The 21,241-nt window shown below is 41.6% G+C and overlaps 1 protein-coding gene across 1 annotated transcript; it reads right to left on the bottom strand.

Moving 5' to 3' along the window:
• Positions 1 to 276: 276 nt before the first annotated feature.
• NOP58 (NOP58 ribonucleoprotein) lies at positions 277 to 19,150 on the bottom strand. The gene is made up of 15 exons (XM_018554013.1): positions 19,023 to 19,150; positions 15,768 to 15,844; positions 12,867 to 12,919; positions 12,533 to 12,657; positions 11,630 to 11,766; positions 10,500 to 10,564; positions 10,261 to 10,395; positions 9,542 to 9,685; positions 7,953 to 8,084; positions 7,189 to 7,352; positions 5,633 to 5,767; positions 5,319 to 5,380; positions 2,446 to 2,600; positions 2,254 to 2,366; positions 277 to 623 (listed from the first exon to the last, which is right to left on the bottom strand). Exons 1-15 carry the CDS (start codon positions 19,065 to 19,067, stop codon positions 570 to 572), a joined length of 1,596 nt encoding a protein of 531 aa, XP_018409515.1. The 5' UTR covers positions 19,068 to 19,150; the 3' UTR covers positions 277 to 569.
• Positions 19,151 to 21,241: the final 2,091 nt, after the last annotated feature.

Raw genomic sequence — 21,241 nt, 5'->3', positions numbered from 1 at the left:
ACACACACCTCAGCTTACCAGGTAAAAGGTGATCAGGTATTTGATTTCACTGGTCACAGAAGACTAACTTGTGTTGCACCATAGACAAAAAAACACAAATCTGATGAAATTAAAAATTCTACCTTGACAAAAGGTATACACTCAAATAAAAGGTGCTGAACAAAATTCTAGAAGCTTAATGCTGAAAGTAAATAAACATGCACAAAAAGTGCACCCATCTAAGGTAGAACTGTGTTAAGCAAAGAGCGCAAACAGAAAACGGTTAGAAAAAGTATATTTTGTGAGGACATGGTCTTACACAAAATCAGAAATGTTCAAACACAAAATTAATTTTGAAGATTGCAGCACTTGTGTTGCAATCCACAAGAACAAATATCCAATCAGAAGGATAGCTATAAAAATAACCGAGGTATTTGTTACATCTAGACTGAATTTTTAGAAATCCGTGCCATAATTTTTTAGCATGAATGAAGACATTTAGAAAAGTGCCTTTAAACCCACCCCAGGGTCTTTTCCAGCACTAAATATACTGATAGCAGTTCATAAAAAAAATAATAGTCCAATCATTCTTAATCTTCCTCCTCTTGTTTCACTTTCTTTTTCTTCTTCTTCTTTTTGGAAGGCTGTTAAAAGGAAGCAGTGTATGAATTAAGTATAAATATAATGGCTAAAAGTCAAACAAGTACACCATCAATGTGGAAGACTAAATATAAGCAGATATTCAGACAAGCCACGTATTATATGATACAACAAACCTCAGTATCACTTGAAACAAAATTAATGTTACATACGCATAACATACAATGCAAGCAGCTTTGTGTTCCGTGAACGCATTCACATTTCCTGCATGTGGCCCACTGATTTCAAGGTGTGTTGCAGAAGCTTATGTGGCAGATTTTGCTATAGGTGTACCACCTATTTTTCACGAAGCGCCTGCGTGCGTTTAATGTGCACGGGAATAAATGCACATTTTCCCAGCCATGTTTGGGGTGTCATTAATAGTAATGGCACGGTTTTGATGCATACGTTCACAGAAAATGAAGGTGTGAACGTGTACTAAGGGGCAGGTTTAGTCAGATTTTCAAACATGCTGGAAAGTCTCCTGAAACCAATTTTCAAATGGAGAAAATAAAGCTAGCATTCATTTAAAGGGTACCTGTGATAACAAAAATATGGGGCTGTCATTACTGGTTTTTTGAAAATGCTTATTTCTTAGAAGTCAACTCTAAGATCAGTGAAAAATTGGGATTGCAGTCCCCTGAGACAGCGCTACCACGAGGGTGATTGGGTATGGGTTTTGTTCACACTAGGTGTGCAGCTTCTAGGAATGTGCCCGAGCCCGAGGTGTCAAGCAAAGGATCGCTGATGGGAGTGTTGGGACTCCCAACGCTCGAGCAAGCCAGCCCGAGACAACGAGCGGTGTATCAGGGGGAGAGAGGACGGCTGGCCCCGTTTCGAAGAGCCAGGTCTTCTTTTCCAAGCCGGACGATGAGGCTTGGAAAAGAAGACCTGGCTCTTCGAAACGCGTAGCCGCATCAACGTTCACCTGCCCACACTTGCTTTCTCCCCGAGACTCAGCGCTCGTCGCCCCTGCTCGCACCCTCGAGCGATGAAGTCACATCACTCCTACTGACTCTCCCGGCTCCGCCGCCTGCAGCGTCCATCTCCTGGCAACCGCCTATCACAGCCTTCTCCGCTCTCTGTGCCCGCCCGCCTCCAGCCGCCCTCTCTCCCCGACACACCGCTCGTTGTCTCGGGCTGGCTTGCTCGTGCCCTCGTTGTCACCCCCCTTCCATACACTAATCGGACACAGGCTTCCACCACCATCCAGCACCCCCCAAACCCTCAATTCCCCCTGACCTTCCCACAAGCACAACTGATTGTACACAAACCCCACCAGTGGAAGTTCCCCTTCTATTCAACCCTCGTCGATGATATCGCATCAGCTATTACTTTGTGGTAAGTTTCCCCAATTTTGCTTAAAACTCTAAGATCAGTACTTTCATCGACTGACCTGGAACAAGCATTAAAAAAATGTTATTGCTTCATGTCAGAACTCTTGATCTGGACACTTGTTGCAGGTGAAAGAATCAGAAAGTACTGAAGATACTGGATAAGAGCATTTTCGGAAGCAGGTTTAGAATGGCAGCCTCCCCAATGTCTGCAAAGATTTTCTAAACATTAACACTTGATCCTAGTCATCTAGCAGATCATTCCATCCATGGCCATCTTCATATTCCTCTAGACTATTACCTCAGCTGTGCTAGTTGTAGGCTCTTCCTCTGCTTGTTCTTCCTCTTCTACTTCCACTTTAATCTTCTTCTTCTTCTTCTTTTTCTTTGGGGTCTCCTCAACTGCCTCCGGTTCTGATAACAGACACTAAATTTAATATAGCCAAAAACAAGCATTCCTAACCATTATATCATTCTATATATGATCACTTGCCTTCTGCCTCTTCTATTACTGTTATTTTGGGTTTCTTTGCTTTTTTCTCTTTGACCTCAACTGGCTGCTCTTCAGGTTCCACCTCCTCAAACTTTCGCTTCTTGGGAACAGAAGGCAAAGTTGAATCTCCAGATGGGTCAAAGGTCCTCACTTCACTAAAAAAAAATAAAAAAATATATGTGTTAATACCACAATTATTAATTTCAGTAATACATAGGCTTGACCATCTTCTAAAGACAAAATAAATTAGGTAGAGCAAAGTGCACAAGAACAAACTTCTATTCACCTAATAATCAAAGCTTTTATCATTTAGGCCTCATTCACACTGCCGTATGTGCGTATTGTACCATATGCAACCTATGCAAATAAATGGCTCCATACACACAGCCGCGCATAGAGCCGTATATTTGCGCAAAAACAGAATGGAACAGAGATGCGTCCGGGCAGCGTGTTTACGCGCGCGTACAGCACATTCAAAATTCCATTACGTGTGATGCATTCTGGGATTGCATATAGTGCACGCATATAGGCACGTATATACACGCATATACAATTTTGCTTGCGTTGTGTGTGAATGAGGCCTAAAACTCTATAGGCATTCATGTATTTACACATTCTTAACAGGCATGAGCTTTATAACAAGCCCTCATTCTGTAGCTGCAAACACTGTAATAACTGATGGTCTACAAGAAAACTACTGAAGTAATCCAAGTTGGATCTCAACACTGTGTTCTTGCTTCTCTACTAACTCCAAAGCATCTGCTTTGTGTTACAAATTGTAAGGTTATAAAGTTACTGCTGGAATGGGGAGCCTATTAGCTTAGACAATTAAAATGTTTTCAATGCGATAACTCCACAATGCCTGCAGCTACACAGGAGGCCAGTGCAGGTTTGTTTTGAAACTGACTGGGCAGGAAAAGTTTTAGTGCAACCAACTCATTTATCTTTTAACCCCTTCATGACTGAGGCCTTTTTAAAAAAAAATGTTTGCACCCATGTTATATTCCACATTTTAGGCCTGAAAATGACAAACCCCCAAACATTATATATTTTCTGAATGCCAAGACACTATAGAATAAAATGGTGGTAGTTGCAATTTTTTATGTTGCGCAATATTAGCGCAACTCCTTATTAAACCCCAACATTTAGTGAAAAATTTAATCAAATGCCCCAAAACACAAAATACCAATTTTTTAAAATGAAATATAAAAGACGAGGTTAACACGGGTAAAACGATATCCAACATGCCCAGGTTTCAAATTGTGTGCGTTCGTGAAAGGGCGAAAAACTGCAGTACCCAAAAAAGTCCATAGAAGACGCTTTAAAAGCCCCCACAGGTCATCAATTTAGAGATACCCCAAAATACTGGCCCTAGAATTATTGCTCTCACTCTGGCGTGCGCGGCGTTACCCAACATGTGTAGCGCGTTCGACGTTTCATACGTAGGCGCACCCGACGCGTGTTTACGTGGCGACGCGCGTGCTCAACGGGACTTTTACAAATTTTTTATTAGATTTATTTTAAAAAACTTTTTTTTTTTTTTTACTTTGACTGCTATCACATGGGGGGCTTACAAGAGCCAGACGGAAATTCTAAGGGACACAGAAGTGATCTGGCGACAGGTAATCCGCCAGAATTCTACGGGACACAGAAGTGATCTGGCGACAGGTAAGTCGCCAGAATCGCTTCTGTTGTAAAGCCGACAGTCGGCTTTACAAGTTTAAACAGAGTCCCGACGGCAATAGCCGCCGGGACTCTGTTTAAACAGCCCCGATGCTGGCGACGTACACTGTACGCCGTCAGTCACGAAGGGGTTAATGCATCAGGAAATGCTATCTGCTAACTCTTTTGCAGAAGAGACCAGTTACCCCAGTCAACTATCTGTACATTGGATGACTAGTTTCCTTAAAAGAGAACTATGGGGTAAGTACTTTTCTAAATAGTTCTCTTTAGGGTCACGGGAGGGCATATACTAACCTTCTCCCGTGACCCAAAGCTCAGATAGCGGGCTATTGTGTGCGATATACTGAGAGTGCTGCAGCCGGGTCGGATCCCGACAATACTGTTGAGATCCACCCAGCTGCGTGGGTTAGAGGCAGAGACAGCTGTACCCGCCCCCTCCCCTGTTCGTTCCTCCACTCACGCTGGAGTATCGGAGAGTGTTTCTGCTCACTTCCCGATCTATAGAGCTGATGTGCGACAGCTTCTTTGTCACAGATCGGCTCTAACTATGACGATGAGGGGAAATCACTCCTAATAGTTCTCCTTTAATGTCTCCTATTAGTTACATCACAGACTCCATCTTCCAACACCACTGGAATAGGATGGGCACCCGAACTTTGAAGAGGTTGTTACAGTTTCATAGTAATCGTACAAATAAAATACATTTTTAAAATATGGAAAGGTAGCACAAGGAAAGCCAATGAGGGTCAACTAAAGGATGTTACCAGACACAGGGCACAGGGGTTAACTTGCATGTTAAAATGGGTGCTAGAAAAACACATTGACTTTTCAGCAGAGAAGAATATTCAACCTCCAAGGACACTAGCAAAACTGAGGAATGCTGGGTAGAGGGGTTACGTTACAATTTCTGTTTGCAAACCTCCTGTAGGCGGCAGTATAATCTATTTCTGAATTCCTGTGTGTCTCAATGGAGAAGAAAAAATGTAAGCGTTTGAAAGCAAATTTGTGGCCAGGCAATGGACATTCAAACTTTTTTTTTTACGGTTGAGACACACTAAATGTACATTTTTGGCTTCCTGGCTGTCTAATAGCCTTCAGTCTCAAGAGCATCCTCAGAAAAGGAGGAGTACCAAGTAACAAAAAGAAAGAAAACATATCCAAAGCCTCTACACCACACCAACATAAATTACCTTTTATGTAGATATTTGTCTGCCCTGGCAAGTGCTTTTCCAGTGCCACTTATTCTTCTCAGCTGGAGGTGAAAAAAAAAAAAGACAAACATTACAGCATATCAGCTATAATTTACCGCTGGCATATCATGGGCTATAAAAATATATGATTTGAAAACCCATATATTTAATGGAATTACATTTTACCGAGGAAAAAATAGAACAGGTCTCAGATGAGGTAGTGACTGATATTGCCCTCATAGAGATATCAGGCAATAGTAATTAGTCATCATCACAGACCAGGCAGTAAGTTGTACAACTTCTAGAATACATACCCCTTTCTCCTCCAGATTTCGAAGACGTATTTCCAATTTTGCTCTGGTCTCTACCCCAAGCTCAGCATTTGTATCCTCTCCAAGGGCATCATATCTGATAGCAAGAGCCGCCTTGGCTGCCAGCATACGGGATATCTAAGTGAAAACAATGTAGAGTCAATACAGACAATAAAAAATTGTTTAAATATATATCTTTTTTCAGTGTCCATGGTACTGTTCTATTTTACTACTTCCATTTGTAGATGATTGCTGTATGCTTTATTAATACAAGAACAAATATTTTTATCGACCAAATATATTTATAAAGAATCTTTTAAAAATAAATTGGAACGCCATTACAAATTGGAACTTCATTGTAAATTGGCCCTCAAGAATAATGGTGAACTGATCAACAGTTCACAGAGAAAGTGAAGGTAACTCCAATAGTTCCTCATTTTGCTTTATTACGTCAAATAAAAGTGAAATATGTTCCACTATGAACAAGACATTTGAAGAACAAGGCTGAAAAGTATAAGCCGTGGATAAAAGGCACAAAAAACATACAAGATAGTCAAAATAGAGAAAAGAAAATGGGGTTCTCTTGGTAATAGTTGGAATAAAGACATCTAAAAGGGGAGTCTATTTAGGCCAACAATGCAATTACCATGTATCAGCTATTTAAGGACTATATAAAACTTTGTTAGTTTCTTCATAATGCATTGACAATTTACATAAATCTTTTGTCAGACCATTTTTTGGTCTGAAGGTTACTTGCAACCCCCCAAAAAATTATTTTGAAAAGCAGAGGACCTGTAGAATAGAACGGTAGCTGCAAATGTGTATGTTGCACAAAATTTATGCAACTGTTTCTTAAACCTAGTAGACTAAATTTAATTTTAGCACACACAAATATAATCTCGGGTAATTTCATAGACAAGATTGTTGAGTAAATAGATATAAAACACATCAAGTCTTTAAGCCACAAAATGGCAAAAAAACAACTCAAAACTGTCAATAGGCAACACGAACAACCATTACTGCTCATTTTAGGTTTAACTGTAAAAGGCCTTGACATGACTCACTGCAGCATAGTGTCACACAGTACCTGCTTACGTATGGGGGCGCAATATGGTGTCAGGAGGCTCACTTTTTAAAGTGCTCGTCAGTCAAATAGTCAGTACAGATAGTACCTCTCAACCTTTAAAATAACCCCTAGCCCCCTTAGGTTCTACTGAACTCTGTTTAAGGTATACACAGAATCGTACACTTTTTTTTTTACTAAGGAACTAAATATGAAGTCTCTTTAAAGACGGCCATTTTGATTACTGAAGGCTTTAGTAGTACATACTGTAGGTATATATTGTTACACGTTGAAGTGGCTACAAAGAAAGAAAAATGTGTGATACTGAAGTTCTCTGCCATCACACTAACCAAAGAAAATATATGTTGTCCTTTGGAAGCAGTCCTTCCAAAAAGGTCTTCATGCCTGTTAAATATTTGCCAACACAATAGAACCATGTTTTTAGGATTTGCCGAGGAAAAGGGACACAAATGGTTCCATGCAGTACAAGACTCACCTTGCCCTTATTCTTTGGTGTAGTCTGTCCAACTAGGGAAGCATGATAAATAAGACCATATTTAGGAGTGTCCCGTTTAGTCTTCAGTGCTCTGAACAGTGCTTTTTCTGCTCCCAAAATCTGCACAGTGGAAGCTGGATGTTTTGCCAGATTCAAAAGGGACCCTTAAAAGAGAACAGATATGTTTAGGTAATTTAGACAATTTCAGAACTTACATTTTTTTTTTTAAAGGGCCCATTCAGACCTGTACGTTAACGTGTGCTGCGTCTAGGCAGTCCATTCGAATGAATCAGCTTCCAATACACCAGAATGAACCAAAAATTGCACGTGCACCATTTTCCCCGATGCAAGACACCACAACACGTGGTAGTGCGTTGCTAGACACTGCTTGCGATGGAAAATTGGGATGTTAATGACAAAACGCATGTAATGTGCATTGTAGCAACACCCTGCACTGGAGAGGTCTAAAGAGGCCCTTAAATATCTCTATTTAACAGTCTGAGATTAACTAGAGAAATTTCAGAGTGTAATTGTATTACTTAAAAAAAACGACATTAACTTATTTAGAATGTGCTTAATTAGAAGAAAAGGATTGAGGCTCTAAATAAAAGTGAGATCAGGTAAAGTAGTGCCAAAAAACAGCCATCACACTATAGCAAAATACAAGCGATAATCTACCAGGCAGACTGAATTGCGACACTATGGAGAAAAATGTAGGAGGAACAAATAAGCAATAGATACAGATTTTTGCATTAAAAACTCACCTGCATGTGCAATAAGTCTGGCACCAACTAACTCTCCTACTAATATAGTAAGGTTAGGGGCTATCGCCATCATTCTGTTCTTGAGGTAATCATAAAGCTGGGATCTGTACTCTGAAATCTCAATAACCTGCGCAGAAAAAGAAATGTAAAAGGAAAGCAAAAGGATTAAATCAAACTGGCCAGAAGTAACCAGACACATTTTACTGCATGTCAGAGAGTGTATCTAATAGGGCTGCAACTACTAATTGATTAAACCCATTGATTAAACCCATTATAATCAACTATTCTCATTATCGATTAGTTGGTTCGATTCGTTAAATCCACTGCCGCCGCCACCACTTTGCTCTCCTCCCTGCTGGTGTCGGCTGCAGAGGTCTGTGTTTTTTTATCGGGCAGAGGCAGCCCGGACTCAGATCGCTGCAGCCGACACCAGCGGGGAAGAGAGTCTGCTGTGCCTCTGCATTCCCGTTCCGCTGCTGGTGCCCCCCGTGCCGTCGACGGTAGAAAGCAGGCGTCAAATCTCCCATCAGCGGCTGGGAGTAACAGCCAGCCTGCTATTGGCCTTTTTAAATTGCAATAGCAGGCTGGCTATTGCATCCGCATACTGCCAATCAGCAGCGGACCTAAAGGAGAACTTTCTCCTTCAGTTCCCTCATTTGCTGATTGGCAGCAGGTAGTGGGTGGGTGCAATAGCCAGCCTGCTATTGCAATTTAAAATGGCCACCCGCAGTATGATTGCTTGCAATGGAACGCGTGGTACTGCAAAAATAGGAAAAAAATTAAAGTTGCAAGTCACATGAAAAAGAACTGAAAAAATTATTTTTTTCAAGTCCCAACCCATACATACACGCGTGCAAGCACGTGTCTGGTGCGCATACGTGCAAAAACGATGATTGCGGCAATTACACCGCACGTTACCTATAGCCGCGAACGTCTCAGTGAGAGCAATAATTCTAGGGCCATTAATCACCGAGAACACTAAAAGCTTTTAAAGCATCGCCTGTGGCCAATTTTAGGCATGTTATTTTATATTTTTTGTGATTTCGTGGGAGCACGCAATTTTAAAGCTCGACTTGTTTAGTGTCTATTTACCCAACGTGACCCCGTCTTTTATATTTTACCAAAAAATTGGGTGGCTATAAATGTTTTATAACCTAAAACTAAGGGAAAACAGGTTTATTTTTTTTCTAAATTTTAGGGTTCTTTTTTCATTATATAGTTTAAAAAAAACCCCGGTGGTGATTAAATACAACCAAAAGAAAGCTCTGTGTCTCCCCAAAAAAATGGTATAAAATTAATTTCAGTACAGCGTTGCCTACCGCAGCACTGTAGTGAAAAATGGCCTGTACAGGAAAGTGGTTTAACAGCCCGGTCATCAAGTGGTTAAGAGGTGCTCATGTGCTATCAATTGTGCCCCGGTTTGGAAGTCTTTCAATGTTGCAAATGCTGGACACATACTGCACAGCTGAGAAATTATGCAAAATGTCAAAATATGTGCAGTGAAACATGAATATGTTTCAAGAACACAAAGACCCATAACAGAAATAAAACTCTGCGGTTAGTTAGCATGACATTTTGGTCTTTGCACCTACAAATTGTCCCAAACATGGTCATAAATTCCTCCTCAGATACTTCTGTACCCATTGAAATTTCACAAGCCGCTTTCACCTCAGCCTCTACCTCCTCTGGCAGAATCTCAGAGAGATCAAAAGCAGCAAAGTTCACTCTATCACCTATTGGAAGGGGGGAAAAAAGGACCCTAGTAAAGAGCAAGCCATGAACACAACTCCAAATTCACTGCTACAACAGTTTGCAAGATATGTATAACCTGTTCCTGAGACTAATACAAAATCTGCAGTTATCTGTCCTAAACAAAACCACCACAGCAAAGGAGCAGTAATATGCCCACCAAGTGTACAGTAGTTGGTTACAACTCTGGCCTCAGATGAGGTAGTGACTGAAAATTGCCTTCATAGAAGTATCAGGCAATTATATATAAATCATCATCACTGGCCAGAGATATCTGTAAATCTAGTTTGAGATAGTCTTTTAAAGATACCACCACCAACCCCGCACCCGTTACTAAGCAAACTTTTAAGTGTATGTTTGCAGAAAAGGCTTGCAGCCACAACAATAACAGAAAAGTTGGTCAAATATTTTTTCCTTAAATTGACCAGAATTTTAAACTGTATTTAGAAGAACTCAAACGGCAAGCTTACATATTACACTTAAGTTTTAGATCTAAATAGAAAATGTAGGTCAAGCTATTAAAATTTCAAGTTTTTTTGGTGCATTGATGTGAACTTACCAACAGCACGAACACATTTGCAGTATGCCAAGTTATCCGTGATTATTTTGCTAAGTTCGGGGAAGTGCCAACCATACCATTCTCTGCAACGCATTATGTAATTGTTCAACTCTTTATCCAAATCATCCAGAAGAGCTTGGGTTAAAGGAATAAGTCACCATTACTGTCACAATATATGACATTACATTACATCAATATCAACAATAATGTTAATTTAACTTAATTGAAACTTTTCTTACATATGGCTTGTACAATCATCGTATCTACTTTGTCTGGACTGAACTTGAGTTTGTATCGAGAAAGACTGCATAAAAAGGAAATGAACACAATTAGCATCGGAGTTATTTCACATAAAGCAAAACTGCACAATAATAACATAACATTGCTATCTTCCTAACAGGTTAACTGAAGCCACTTTAATTGGAATTTATAGTGGTTTGTGTATACTTTCTTATGATTCTAGCCAACAATCTAAAAACTAAAAGCATATCTGAACCAAAAAACAAATGTTGTATATATTGCAGCTTACCAATTCTTTGATGTTCTGGCTGCATTAGTTTTCTGTTTACAGGCTTTTTCATATGGAAATCTTGCAATTAACACTTCCTGTCCTATAGTGGCTATGCTCATTCACTGCACAGTACCTATGGCAGGAACCATGGTTGTCACACTAAGACCCTCTCCTGATTTGGACTCGATTCATATGTTTAAACAGGGTGGAGGGTTTAGTAGTTTACAGAAGGTAGCTTGGAAGGCATCATCAAATTTAAGTTAAATACACAGGAAGTTACAAGGACACTGAGTTCTGGGATTTTCTGCACTTTCTAAAAACATGAGTTGATTACCTGATAACTCTGTTTCCAGGTTTGAAAACAGCCACCACAATGAGATAATCAGCCACCACATCTAGGTCTGGTAAGATGCAAAATATTACATTTCTGACAAAGCAAACAGGTAGAGCACTAGCCTATTTTGACATGCGGCACAGTTCTAAATGCAGTGTTGTAAAAAGCATGCTTACAATAGGTCCAGTAGAGTAAAAACAGGAGTGACTCATGACTATGGGCAACAGAGCTAACCTTATAGGGTTCAACACTGCCACTTAAAAATACACAGCCATCATCAATAGGTTTAGGCAGAGTACCATACCATGGGCACAATACAATACTTTGAGAACAGAATTTAAGTATGAAAGCCACAGAGCCAGTACCTCTAAAAATATAATTTAGCAATGGCAGCTTCCTTATTTCTCTCCTTGTTGATCATCATTAAAAAAAAAAAAAAAAAGCTTATCGCACTGCCATCATAGCCTGACCACTGTAATTTTTAATACCAATGAAAATAGGTAGGAAAATAAGAGAGAATTTACCTGTGGGCCAAACCTAGTGACATAGCAGACATTTCCCGGCTAGAAAGCCCTGTAATGAGGCCATCAATCTGGTTGCGGATACCTCTCATGAGCTCTGCTACCATAGCACTGTGTACACAGCTGATGTTCACTTTTTCCTGCAAAGATAAAATTGCAGAGCACTATCAGGCAAGAACCCATCAAAGAGGTGGGTCATCACCTACACAATATTTGCTTTCTTGCATTAAAAGAAAACACTTAAACGGTTTAAATCAACAGCTGGCATGTTAAAATACACTTTTCTGAAAACCTTTTACTGTGGCCATAGTAATAAAATATACATGGTCTTTAAAGTGACGAAACCAATGGCACACGCATTTAAATTGCATTTCCTGTAGTGTCGGGGGCTATTTCCCCCCCTCTTTAAATGTCCTATCATTATGATGTGCAACCTAACAGGTTAGAAGAAAAATGTGTGAGGTGGTAGGCCAGGGGGCAAAGGAAACCCTTAAACCATAGGAGTCTTTTGAAGGTTTGTTTTATTCCTAAGGCCAGCATTAGTTTTTAGAGATAACAGATTTACTTTAAATAAAGCACTTCAGAAAGCTGCAATCTACAGAAATGTAAGCTGTAAAACATCAGCAGTAAAGGTACCGTTACCTGGAAACTTTGGTAAAGGTGCAATGGCTGGCCTTCTAGACGAGGGGTGTGGAATTCCTATGGCCCGATGCCCAGGACATGGTTTCGGGCCAGTAGTATTTTTTGTACATTTAGCCCTGCTGCGGACAACCAGAGCTAAATGTGCAGTGGGAGCCGCCACTCGTTTTTACACAAGTGATCTGATCACTTGTATGAAACGAGCAGCGATCTTGTCCTTGGGGCTGGCTCAACCTTTAAAACGGAATTTCAAACCAACACTGATACCTTGATAACGCCTCCAAGCTTGACATCTGCAATTGCCAGCTGCTCATGTGCTTCCTTTGCAGCTATTTTTTTAAGGACTTTTTTCAGGTTTTTGCCGAGCTTGCCCTCGACCAGAGCAGTGGCCGCTGCAAAGAAAGACCAAAAAAAAATAAAAAAATTATTGACATGAAACATACATGTAAAGTATCTTGTCCACAGCTAGAAAAAAAAATGCCTCAGTGGTAGTGACGAAATGTTAAAAAGGTAAAATCATAAAATTTCAGGTTAACAAAAATCCATCATTGGCAACTGTAATCTTAAAAAAAAACAAAAAAAAACAACAAAGAATATTTACCAGCTAATGCTTCCGTTGTGTCCTGAAACTTTTCAAAGTGTTTGAGCTTAACTCTATAACAAAGAAAAGAAAGAGTTAATCACTTGTTAGCACTGGTTACTATATAATGTAATAAATAAAAAACGGTCTAAAATACCATCTTTACATGGAAAAACTGGATTACAGAGCTGAACAAGTCTGGGAAGGAGGGTAGACAAGTAATGTCACTACAATTTATATTTTATAACCTTTTCTATTACTGTAAGGGAAAGCATGTGTAGCCCCTGACTTTGTATACACCATATACAAAGGATTATGTGGCCACAGCGCTGTACAGTACTCTGTGCACCCTAGATTAAAAAAAGAAAATTCAGAACAGTGCAGTAACTATTTGTTGCCTCAGTGGTAGTGACGAAATTGTATTTAATCACTGTAGTTCATTCAATAATCCATCATTGGCAACATTATCAATTTCATGTACTCATATTGGTGCAAAACAAATGTACCTGTGCTACAAAATTTGGTGAGGAAAACCTAGGACCATATTGGTTATAACAAATCAATGCTGAAATGCATTCAAATTACTAAAAACAATCTACTAACACTTCTGTCTATAATAACCTGGTGTTGCATCTACACTCTAGAATGGAGATTGACCCTTAAGCTGGACGAATATACTGATTATGGCATTAGTGTTTACAGATCGTTAAAAATAAAATGATATAAAGGCACTAGGATGCAAAGAGCCCCAAAACAAAAGGTGTACCCAAATATAGGATTTTTGTACTCTAAACTCCTTTTCTTGAAGTCCATTCTGCGGCACAGTCTTTAACCTTCGGGTGATATTTCCGCCTACAAAAGATGAACACTGGCAAACAAAGAAAACAAAACTGTTGGCCACCACTGGATAGCACCTCCTACTACCAGAATGCCTCAGTTTTGTAGCAAAACAGAACCAGGATTATAAAACACAGTGGGGTGGGGCCTGTGTCCCTCAATGGACTCCACAAAAAATACATTTATAGTAAGTTTTTATATCGCTTCCATTGACAGACCTATTTTTTTCCTTTGGGACATTCAAAAGCCGTCCAACTGAGGGGTAGTCAACATAGTGGGTAAATCCTAACAAGCCCATTAAAACAGAAAATTAGGGACTTCCTACAGCTCAAACTGGCTGAAGGACCTTATGCCCAAAGCTGGCATAAAATGAGCCCACAACAATCACTTGCTTGAGAAAGGGTAACCAGAACAACCATAAAAATCTGAAAAACAGTTGCTTTATACCGAAAAGCCTAAGAAGCACTCACAGATCTAGTAGAGTAAACCTAGACAGAAGAACAAGATCCTTAAGACCATAAGTTTGAATGATGCCACCTAGAGATGGTAGAACACAAAGTCATCACACCCTTTCAGAGTAAATCCTTGATTACAAAAAGGAAATCAGCCAAGGAAAAAAGCAGTAGCTAGGAGATAGACTCTTTCAGCCAATACTTGACCCACATTCAGACAATAGAGGGAAATTTCCTTTTGGTGAACTTGAACCAGACAAAGGAATGAAAGAACTGTCCTGGTTGCAATGAAAGACAAACTACCTAAGGCCTTGTTCACACCAAATGCAGAGCAGATCCGGTCAGGTTTCTGCACACGCAGTGCAGTGGGTTGTGCCGCGTTTTTGATGCGTTCCGGGCTGTTTTTGGTTAAAAAATAAATAAATTTAAGTTTAACATGGGCTTTCAGGCACTTGCATGCGTCTTTGATGCGTTCTAGAGCAGGTAAAATAGGGTTTGCCGCAGTTTTTTCACCTGCTCTGGATCTGCTAGGTGAACTGGAGCTCAAAATACCATAGGAATACATTGGACGCAGTTTTGATCCGGTCTGCACCTGCTCTGCTCTGGATCTGCTCCGCGCTTGGTGTGAACAAGCCCTTAGGCAAAAAAATTCATAAGCCTTAACTTTAACATGTCCCTATGCAAAACCAAAAAATAATAATGTTCCTAGCAAGAGATAGTGCAAGTTCAGACACTTGCCTCTCATAGGCAATGACAAGACACACCACCTTGTGGGTCAGAGTAGAGAGAAATGTGTCTAATGGGATCAAATTGTCAGAGAAAGCTACATAGGGGTCCACCTGTACAATGGCCTTAAATCAAAGAGTGAGGGGCCAATGGTCTCCAAAACTGATACCGGTCCAAACCTGGCTTTAGGAAGGAGAGAAATCATCTCATGTAGAAACTCCATGGAAATAAGTCCCAAGACTCACTATGCCTTCCATATCCAATGATAGACCATCAAGTAGTACATTTCCTAGCTTTAAGCATGGTAGGGGAAAACAAAACAAAAAAAGGACTTGGATGCCTGAGTCCCTCATAACCTAGGCTTCTACAGCCATGCCATTAAAGCCAGTTAACTTAAAGAATGATGGCAAAGGTCACTTCCAGGCTATCCCTGCACATCTAGTTTAGTAGGATCCAGACACATACTCCAAAAGCCAGGCCGAGGACAACAGTTCAGGAAAGCTGTAACTGAAGAGAAATCTCCAATTGTAAAAAAAAATTGTCTATTCTGCTAAAACAATAGCAAAAAACTGGTAGGCATGCTGGTAGTGGGAGGGGTTATGGGCTGGTCTACAGTTTTTTTTTTGCTTGCCACTGTCCAATACTCCTGTAGATGGCAGTAAAACCCGAAGAGTAAAAACTTCCTCTGTCTTTCATCTCCTATGTCTGATGAAAGAAATTCATATAACATTTCATATAATTTCGACCTTAGTAAAGGTGCTATTCCGTTAAAATTACAATGCCCGGGGCTATATCTTAGTTGGGCAACTAAATACCCAAGTCTCTTCAAAACTAAATTGGCAATTTTTTTAACTTAAAATAAAAAGCATATGATGTGATTAAACTTAGTGTACTTGGCAGAACTTACACTTTACTGGCCTTCTCTGGAGTTTCAAATTCTTTCCATATACTATCTACTTCCTGTAACTTGCTCTCATCCAGGACCTATTGGGAAGATTACAGGGACACAACAGAAAATAGGAAGTATTAGTTAAAAACTGACAACAACAGTATTTTAAGTGCATGGCACTTGAATAGCCTCAGCCAGGGAATGACAGCTGCCAGTGGCAAGATTCCGCAGACAGCAGCTGAATGAAAATACAGTAGGTAGTGAGCTAGTGCAAAAGCCAGCCTGCTATTGGCCATTTAAAATTGTAATAGCAGGCTGGCTATTGCACCTGCACACTGCTTGCTGTGCCCTCCTCCCAGCGTGGAGACGAGAGCTAGGGTATCCAACCAACTAATCGATGAGAATAGTTGCCAACTATTCTCATTATAGATTAATCGATTCGTTGTAGGGGTATGGAAGTTAAAACAAAAACCTACTTGTCCAAGGACAAGGGGGTTTTTTGGGGGCTAATCTACTTGTCCTGATACAAAAAAATTAATTTTTACCAAAACCGTATTTAGCAGTGCTAAGAGCTTCTCATCGATCAGCGCCGTCAGGTGACTGCGCTGACCAACGAGTGCTTGCAATTTGCAAGTGAAATTCAGAATACACCCATACTGGCAAACTGGAAGGACCGTTTGTCAAAAGGTAAGTATAGCGGGGGCCAGATTTCTGCGGGCAATTCCATTCTCAAAAATTACTTGGGAAAGTGCAGACTTGGGCGATCAAGTGCGGTAGCACACAGTGGTTGCTGCACGGCCCCATTGATTTCAATGGGGTTACATCCACGTGGCAATCGCTAAGAAAAAAAGGTACATGTACCTTTTTCGTGATGCACCGGGCGGTGTTTTCAACCGCGATTTTGCGTGACTGCACAGGCGATATTGTGGGGGGAACCCGCGCAATCTGCCTGGCGCGCCTAGGTTGCCATTTGAAAATAATGGCACTGCCAGCGCAATTGGCGGTGGTATGCGATTCCGTGACCTCCCGGCCATCCATGCGGTTTCGTGCACGAATACTGCAAGGTCATGGATTGCTCACACACAATGCCCTAACCATCTATTCACATGAAGATGGTGGGGGCAACAGGGTTGGTTTTAATTTTTATTTACTTTGTAAAATTTTTAATTTATATTATTTTTTATCTCTTTTTTTTTTACATTTTTATCTACTTCCATTTTTAATTTGTTTTTTTTTTGTTTTTACATATACAGTTTACATAATTTTTTGTAACCATTTTTTTCACTTACATTTATTGCTATCACACAGGAGCTAACAAGCCCCTGTGTTATAGCATTTGGAGGTGACAGGTTCTCTTTATTGACCCAGTCATCTCCAACACAGGCATTCAAGCACAACACTGTGCTCATTCTCCTGTGACAGGATGGCTGTGAGGGCAGCTTTCCTGTCATTGCTCACACAGAGCAGAGAATGGACATGCTCTGCTCCCCATCCTGATCTAATATGCCGGGACCCGAAGACCACGGCGGGGAGGTAGCCAGCGACTGGGGACAGGGGATGAGGGCAGCAGCCAGAGAGAACGACAGAAGCGGAAAGGGAGTGAGCATTGGGCTGCTTACAAGTGATCTTGGACAGCTGTATAGCCGCTGAAGATCACTTGTACAAAACGGCTCCCCACTGTACATTTAGCTCCGTTTGCCCGAAGCAGGGCTAAATGTAGGGGGGGAAAAAAAACTACTGGCCCAGAACTGCATGTCCCGGGGGTCGGGCGATAGAAATCCCACCCCCCTGAGTTGGTTGCAGCCCTAGTCAAATGCTTACTGCTGTCTGTGTTCCAGCTAGGTAGACTCATCCCTAATTGTCCTGGTCACAGACAGTAAGCGAAGAGCCCCAAAATGTTAGTTAAACCTCTTCTCGTTCTTGCAACATTTTCCTACAGGTAAGGGGACACCTGTTCCAATGACAACCGTCCAAAAATATTTCCCCTCACTTAACGGCGCAGCTGCAGAAGTTAAGAGAAATCTCCCCACCAGACAGAAAATAAATTAGAGGTTTCACCCATGTCTACAAAACTGAAGAAAGGGTTTTGCCTGTGCACTTTATTCTGCCAGCGACAAGCACTTCAGCCTATGAAATGGCAGTTTCCTGCCCATATGTGTAACAGCTACACACTTCTCTGGTGATTTGCAGCCATCTGCAGTGTTTCTGCTGTAGCCGGTTACAGTACATGTCTGTGAAGCTACAAATGGCTGGTGTGATCATCAGCAGCTGTTGCATTCTGTAGTTAGTCTTCAAGGGGTGCAAGAAAACAAATCACTTAGCGACAGAGCTGAATTTCTGAGACAGAATTTGGCCGATCACGTCGTTAAAAAAAAAAAAAACCCAGGAGCACATCTTAGCTTTTACAAAAATGCCCAGAAGCCGAGGCTCCATTTATACCTCAGCACTTTTAGCCTTTTATTTGAAGTGTTTGATGTGCTTTTCCAGACGAATGCAGCTTCGTCTGGAACACTTAGGAACCATTCACACCAGCCGCTGGGCAAATATGCAGTGGCTGGCTGATGCACCAATCCTAACACATCTCAATGTGTACTTTTTTTGTAGAACTTTATTGAAACATCACAAGGCTGCATGCCAATCAGTTCCATGGGCACAAGGGGATGTGATGCAATTGTTGTGTTTTGCATCCCACTGCTCTGAAAAAGAAAAAAAGGCCATACTTTATTCAGTGCATATGGTGCGATAGGCGATCTCCCTTGACAAGGCATATTGGCTGCACTTGAAACAGGCAGCACAGCCCTAACACATGTAGTGCGAATGGACCCTTAGGGAGTGTATTCATGGATGTTTTCACCTATGATTCACCCAACTTTTAGCCAGGATTCACATTTTTCTAACTGAAGCTATGAAACGTGTGTGAGCCTTGGGTGCAAACATTTTAAAATATCTGCACATCAAAACCTTTTTTGGCACGGAATTCCACTGTAACTGTTCTGCGATATCCATTTCATACAAATCCAGGAATCAGACACAACCAACACTTTTAGAAATACATACGGATCTTTTTCAGTCTTAACAAAATAATCGTAAACACATATATAATGGTAATCCCATGTGCAGACATCACGTATAACACACATTAAGCCTTTCTAGGGTGAATGTTGCTGTGATTAAACTTCGCCGAGTCCGCCATGTGGCCTGACCCCCGGCGCTCTCGCCACGTGGAAGAAGTTCATCATCTTATCTGACTAATCTGATCTAATTCTGCATTACCTTAAATATGGCGTAACCCGCCGCGGTCTCGAACAGCACCAGCATGGCTGAAACGTGATGACTGCGGAGCTCCGAGACCGAGTACCTCACTCGAATCCGCGCAGTATAGACACGTGTGAACCCGAACTTCCCCGCACATGCACGACCAGGACGTCTGCAACCCCTGCGTCACTTCCGGTTCCTCAGCCGCGTAAACGCCCACTTCCTGCCATGACGTCATGGAGGTCTTTTGCGCATGTGTAGAAGCATCAATAAGATGGGTAGAAGGGAATAGAAGCATAACGCGGCCTCTTCTCTTACCCAGTCGTAATAAATGATGGCTGGAAATAGGTTGTTTCTCTGCATGGCCACTGCTGCTGTGTGTGTTATCCACTCATTATTGCAGCTTACCATCAGTAGTAGAGTATTGTGCCATGTTAGCCATACATCATTGCAGAAACTTTGGAGTTAAAAGTTATACTGCACCCTGTTATTGGCTAACTTGAAGCAGAACTCTGGATATATGAAAGCTTAACCCTTGCCATGTAGCTACCCCTGCACTGTCACAGTTAAAGTGACACTAAACTCAGGAGTTAAATCTTAAAAATGCATTTAAGTACCTTAACTATTAACGGAGAACTATGGGGTTAAGGCTTTTCCCCATAGTTCTCCTTAGGGTAACGGGAGGCAGAGCCGTAGCTAAATCCTTTTGCGCCCGAGGCAAAAATAGAAAATTGTGCCCCCCCAACAGACAGGATGGCGGCGTGCATGTACAGAATGCGCTGGTGGCTAAATCCAAAATAGCATACAAATTTGTTTCGTTTGACGAAACTAATGAAAACATTTTTAGTTTCTGTTAAGTTAGTCCAAAACTAATTTATAGTCTTTGCACATGTCTAGAAAAAAAGTGGGCATGAGTGTGTGTGTGTGCGTGTGTGTCAGTGTGCGTGTGTGTTTTTTTTTTTAATTTTATTTATTTTTTAATATTACTTTTTTTTTTTACTGTTGGGGGCTTCTGAGAAATATTGGGGGTCCAAACAGACCGTGACATTTCCCTTTTGAAATAGAAAAAGAGATTGAGGACACAGAGTCCTCTGCCCATTCAGGTGGGGGAGAGCAGTTGGGATCCGAGGAGAAGCTGGAGCCTGTGCCGCTCCTCTTCTCCCTGCGATTGTGTTGACCTCCTAGTTCCCCTGTTGCCGATGGCGCCCTGTACTCGCATGGCAACAGGGTAAGGGGGCACAGTCAGGCCGGCCCTGGCTGCGCTCCCTCTCAGCTGCGCCTGAGGCGAGTGCCTCACTCGCCCCATGGTAGCTACAGCCCTGATGGGAGGACACAAACTAGCGTCCTCTCGTCACCCTCGGCTTAGTATACCGTGAGCTGTAGCTCGCGGTATACTGAGACGCCGCAGTATTCCGCGAGCTGCTGCTCGCGGTATACTGAGACGCCGCAGCTGAAGCGGATCACGACAATTGTGCCGGGGTCCGACCAACTGCGTGAGTGACAGCTGGCTCTGCCTATCCAGAGGCAGAGCCAGCTGTACCTTCCCCCGTCCGTTCCGCCAGTCAGCGCTGACGGATCGGAGCGGGGAATCCAGCCCAGAGAGCTGTGACAGGATCGAGAGGTGAGCGAACGCCGGTATGTGTTCGCTCACCTCCCGATCTACTGAGCCGACCTGTGACAGTCTCATTGTCACAGGTCGGCTAGAACTATGAGGTGAGTGAAAAGCACCCGCCTCATAGTTCTCCTTTAACAAAAATGTATCTTATTTGTGTATCACTCGGCTGTAGATCCTAAGATCATCTCTCAGGCTTGGTGTACAACTAGGCGTTTCCAGATTTCTTTTTTTGCTTTTAAAAAAGCGAGTTTCTCCCTGCATAGAGATGTCTATGGGATCAAAACCGCACAGCATCTGCCTGAAAATAGCTCCTGCATCTTTTTGCCTGACAGGCGTTTTCGTACGTGTGACGCAACGCTAAGGTGAACATTCGCCATTGGCTTGCACTGAAATGTGTGTTTTGCTAAGGTGTGAACCAGGCATGAATTCATGCTGACACTGTCCTCCCTTCTGGATGGAGGGCTACTTTTGTTCCCCATGGTCCTTGTGTGTGTTGTAAAGTAGTCACCGCTGCAAGCTCGCTCCTGTGATGGACTACAATCTCATGTTTAGCTTACTAATTTGCATTGAGATTGTAGTCCATCATGGGAGGGAACTTGCAGTGGTGGCTACTTTAAAACAC

The sequence above is a fragment of the Nanorana parkeri genome, unplaced genomic scaffold (genome assembly GCF_000935625.1).
Source record: "Nanorana parkeri isolate BGI_ZX_2015 unplaced genomic scaffold, ASM93562v1 scaffold139, whole genome shotgun sequence".
Classification (NCBI taxonomy): Eukaryota; Metazoa; Chordata; class Amphibia; order Anura; family Dicroglossidae; genus Nanorana; species Nanorana parkeri.
The sequence above is the reverse complement of the archived record's forward strand: the minus strand, read 5'-3'. Positions and strand labels throughout refer to the sequence as shown.

Coding starts and splice junctions, on each gene's coding strand:
- NOP58 (XM_018554013.1), bottom strand. CDS start 19,067: ATGCTGGTGCTGTTCGAGACCGCGGCGGGTTACGCCATATTTAAG. Junction 11,767..12,532: donor AGCTTGGAGGCGTTATCAAG/GTATCAGTGTTG, acceptor TTATCTTTGCAG/GAAAAAGTGAACATCAGCTG. Junction 8,085..9,541: donor CATGTTTGGGACAATTTGTA/GGTGCAAAGACC, acceptor TTTCTTTTTCTG/CGCAGGTTATTGAGATTTCA.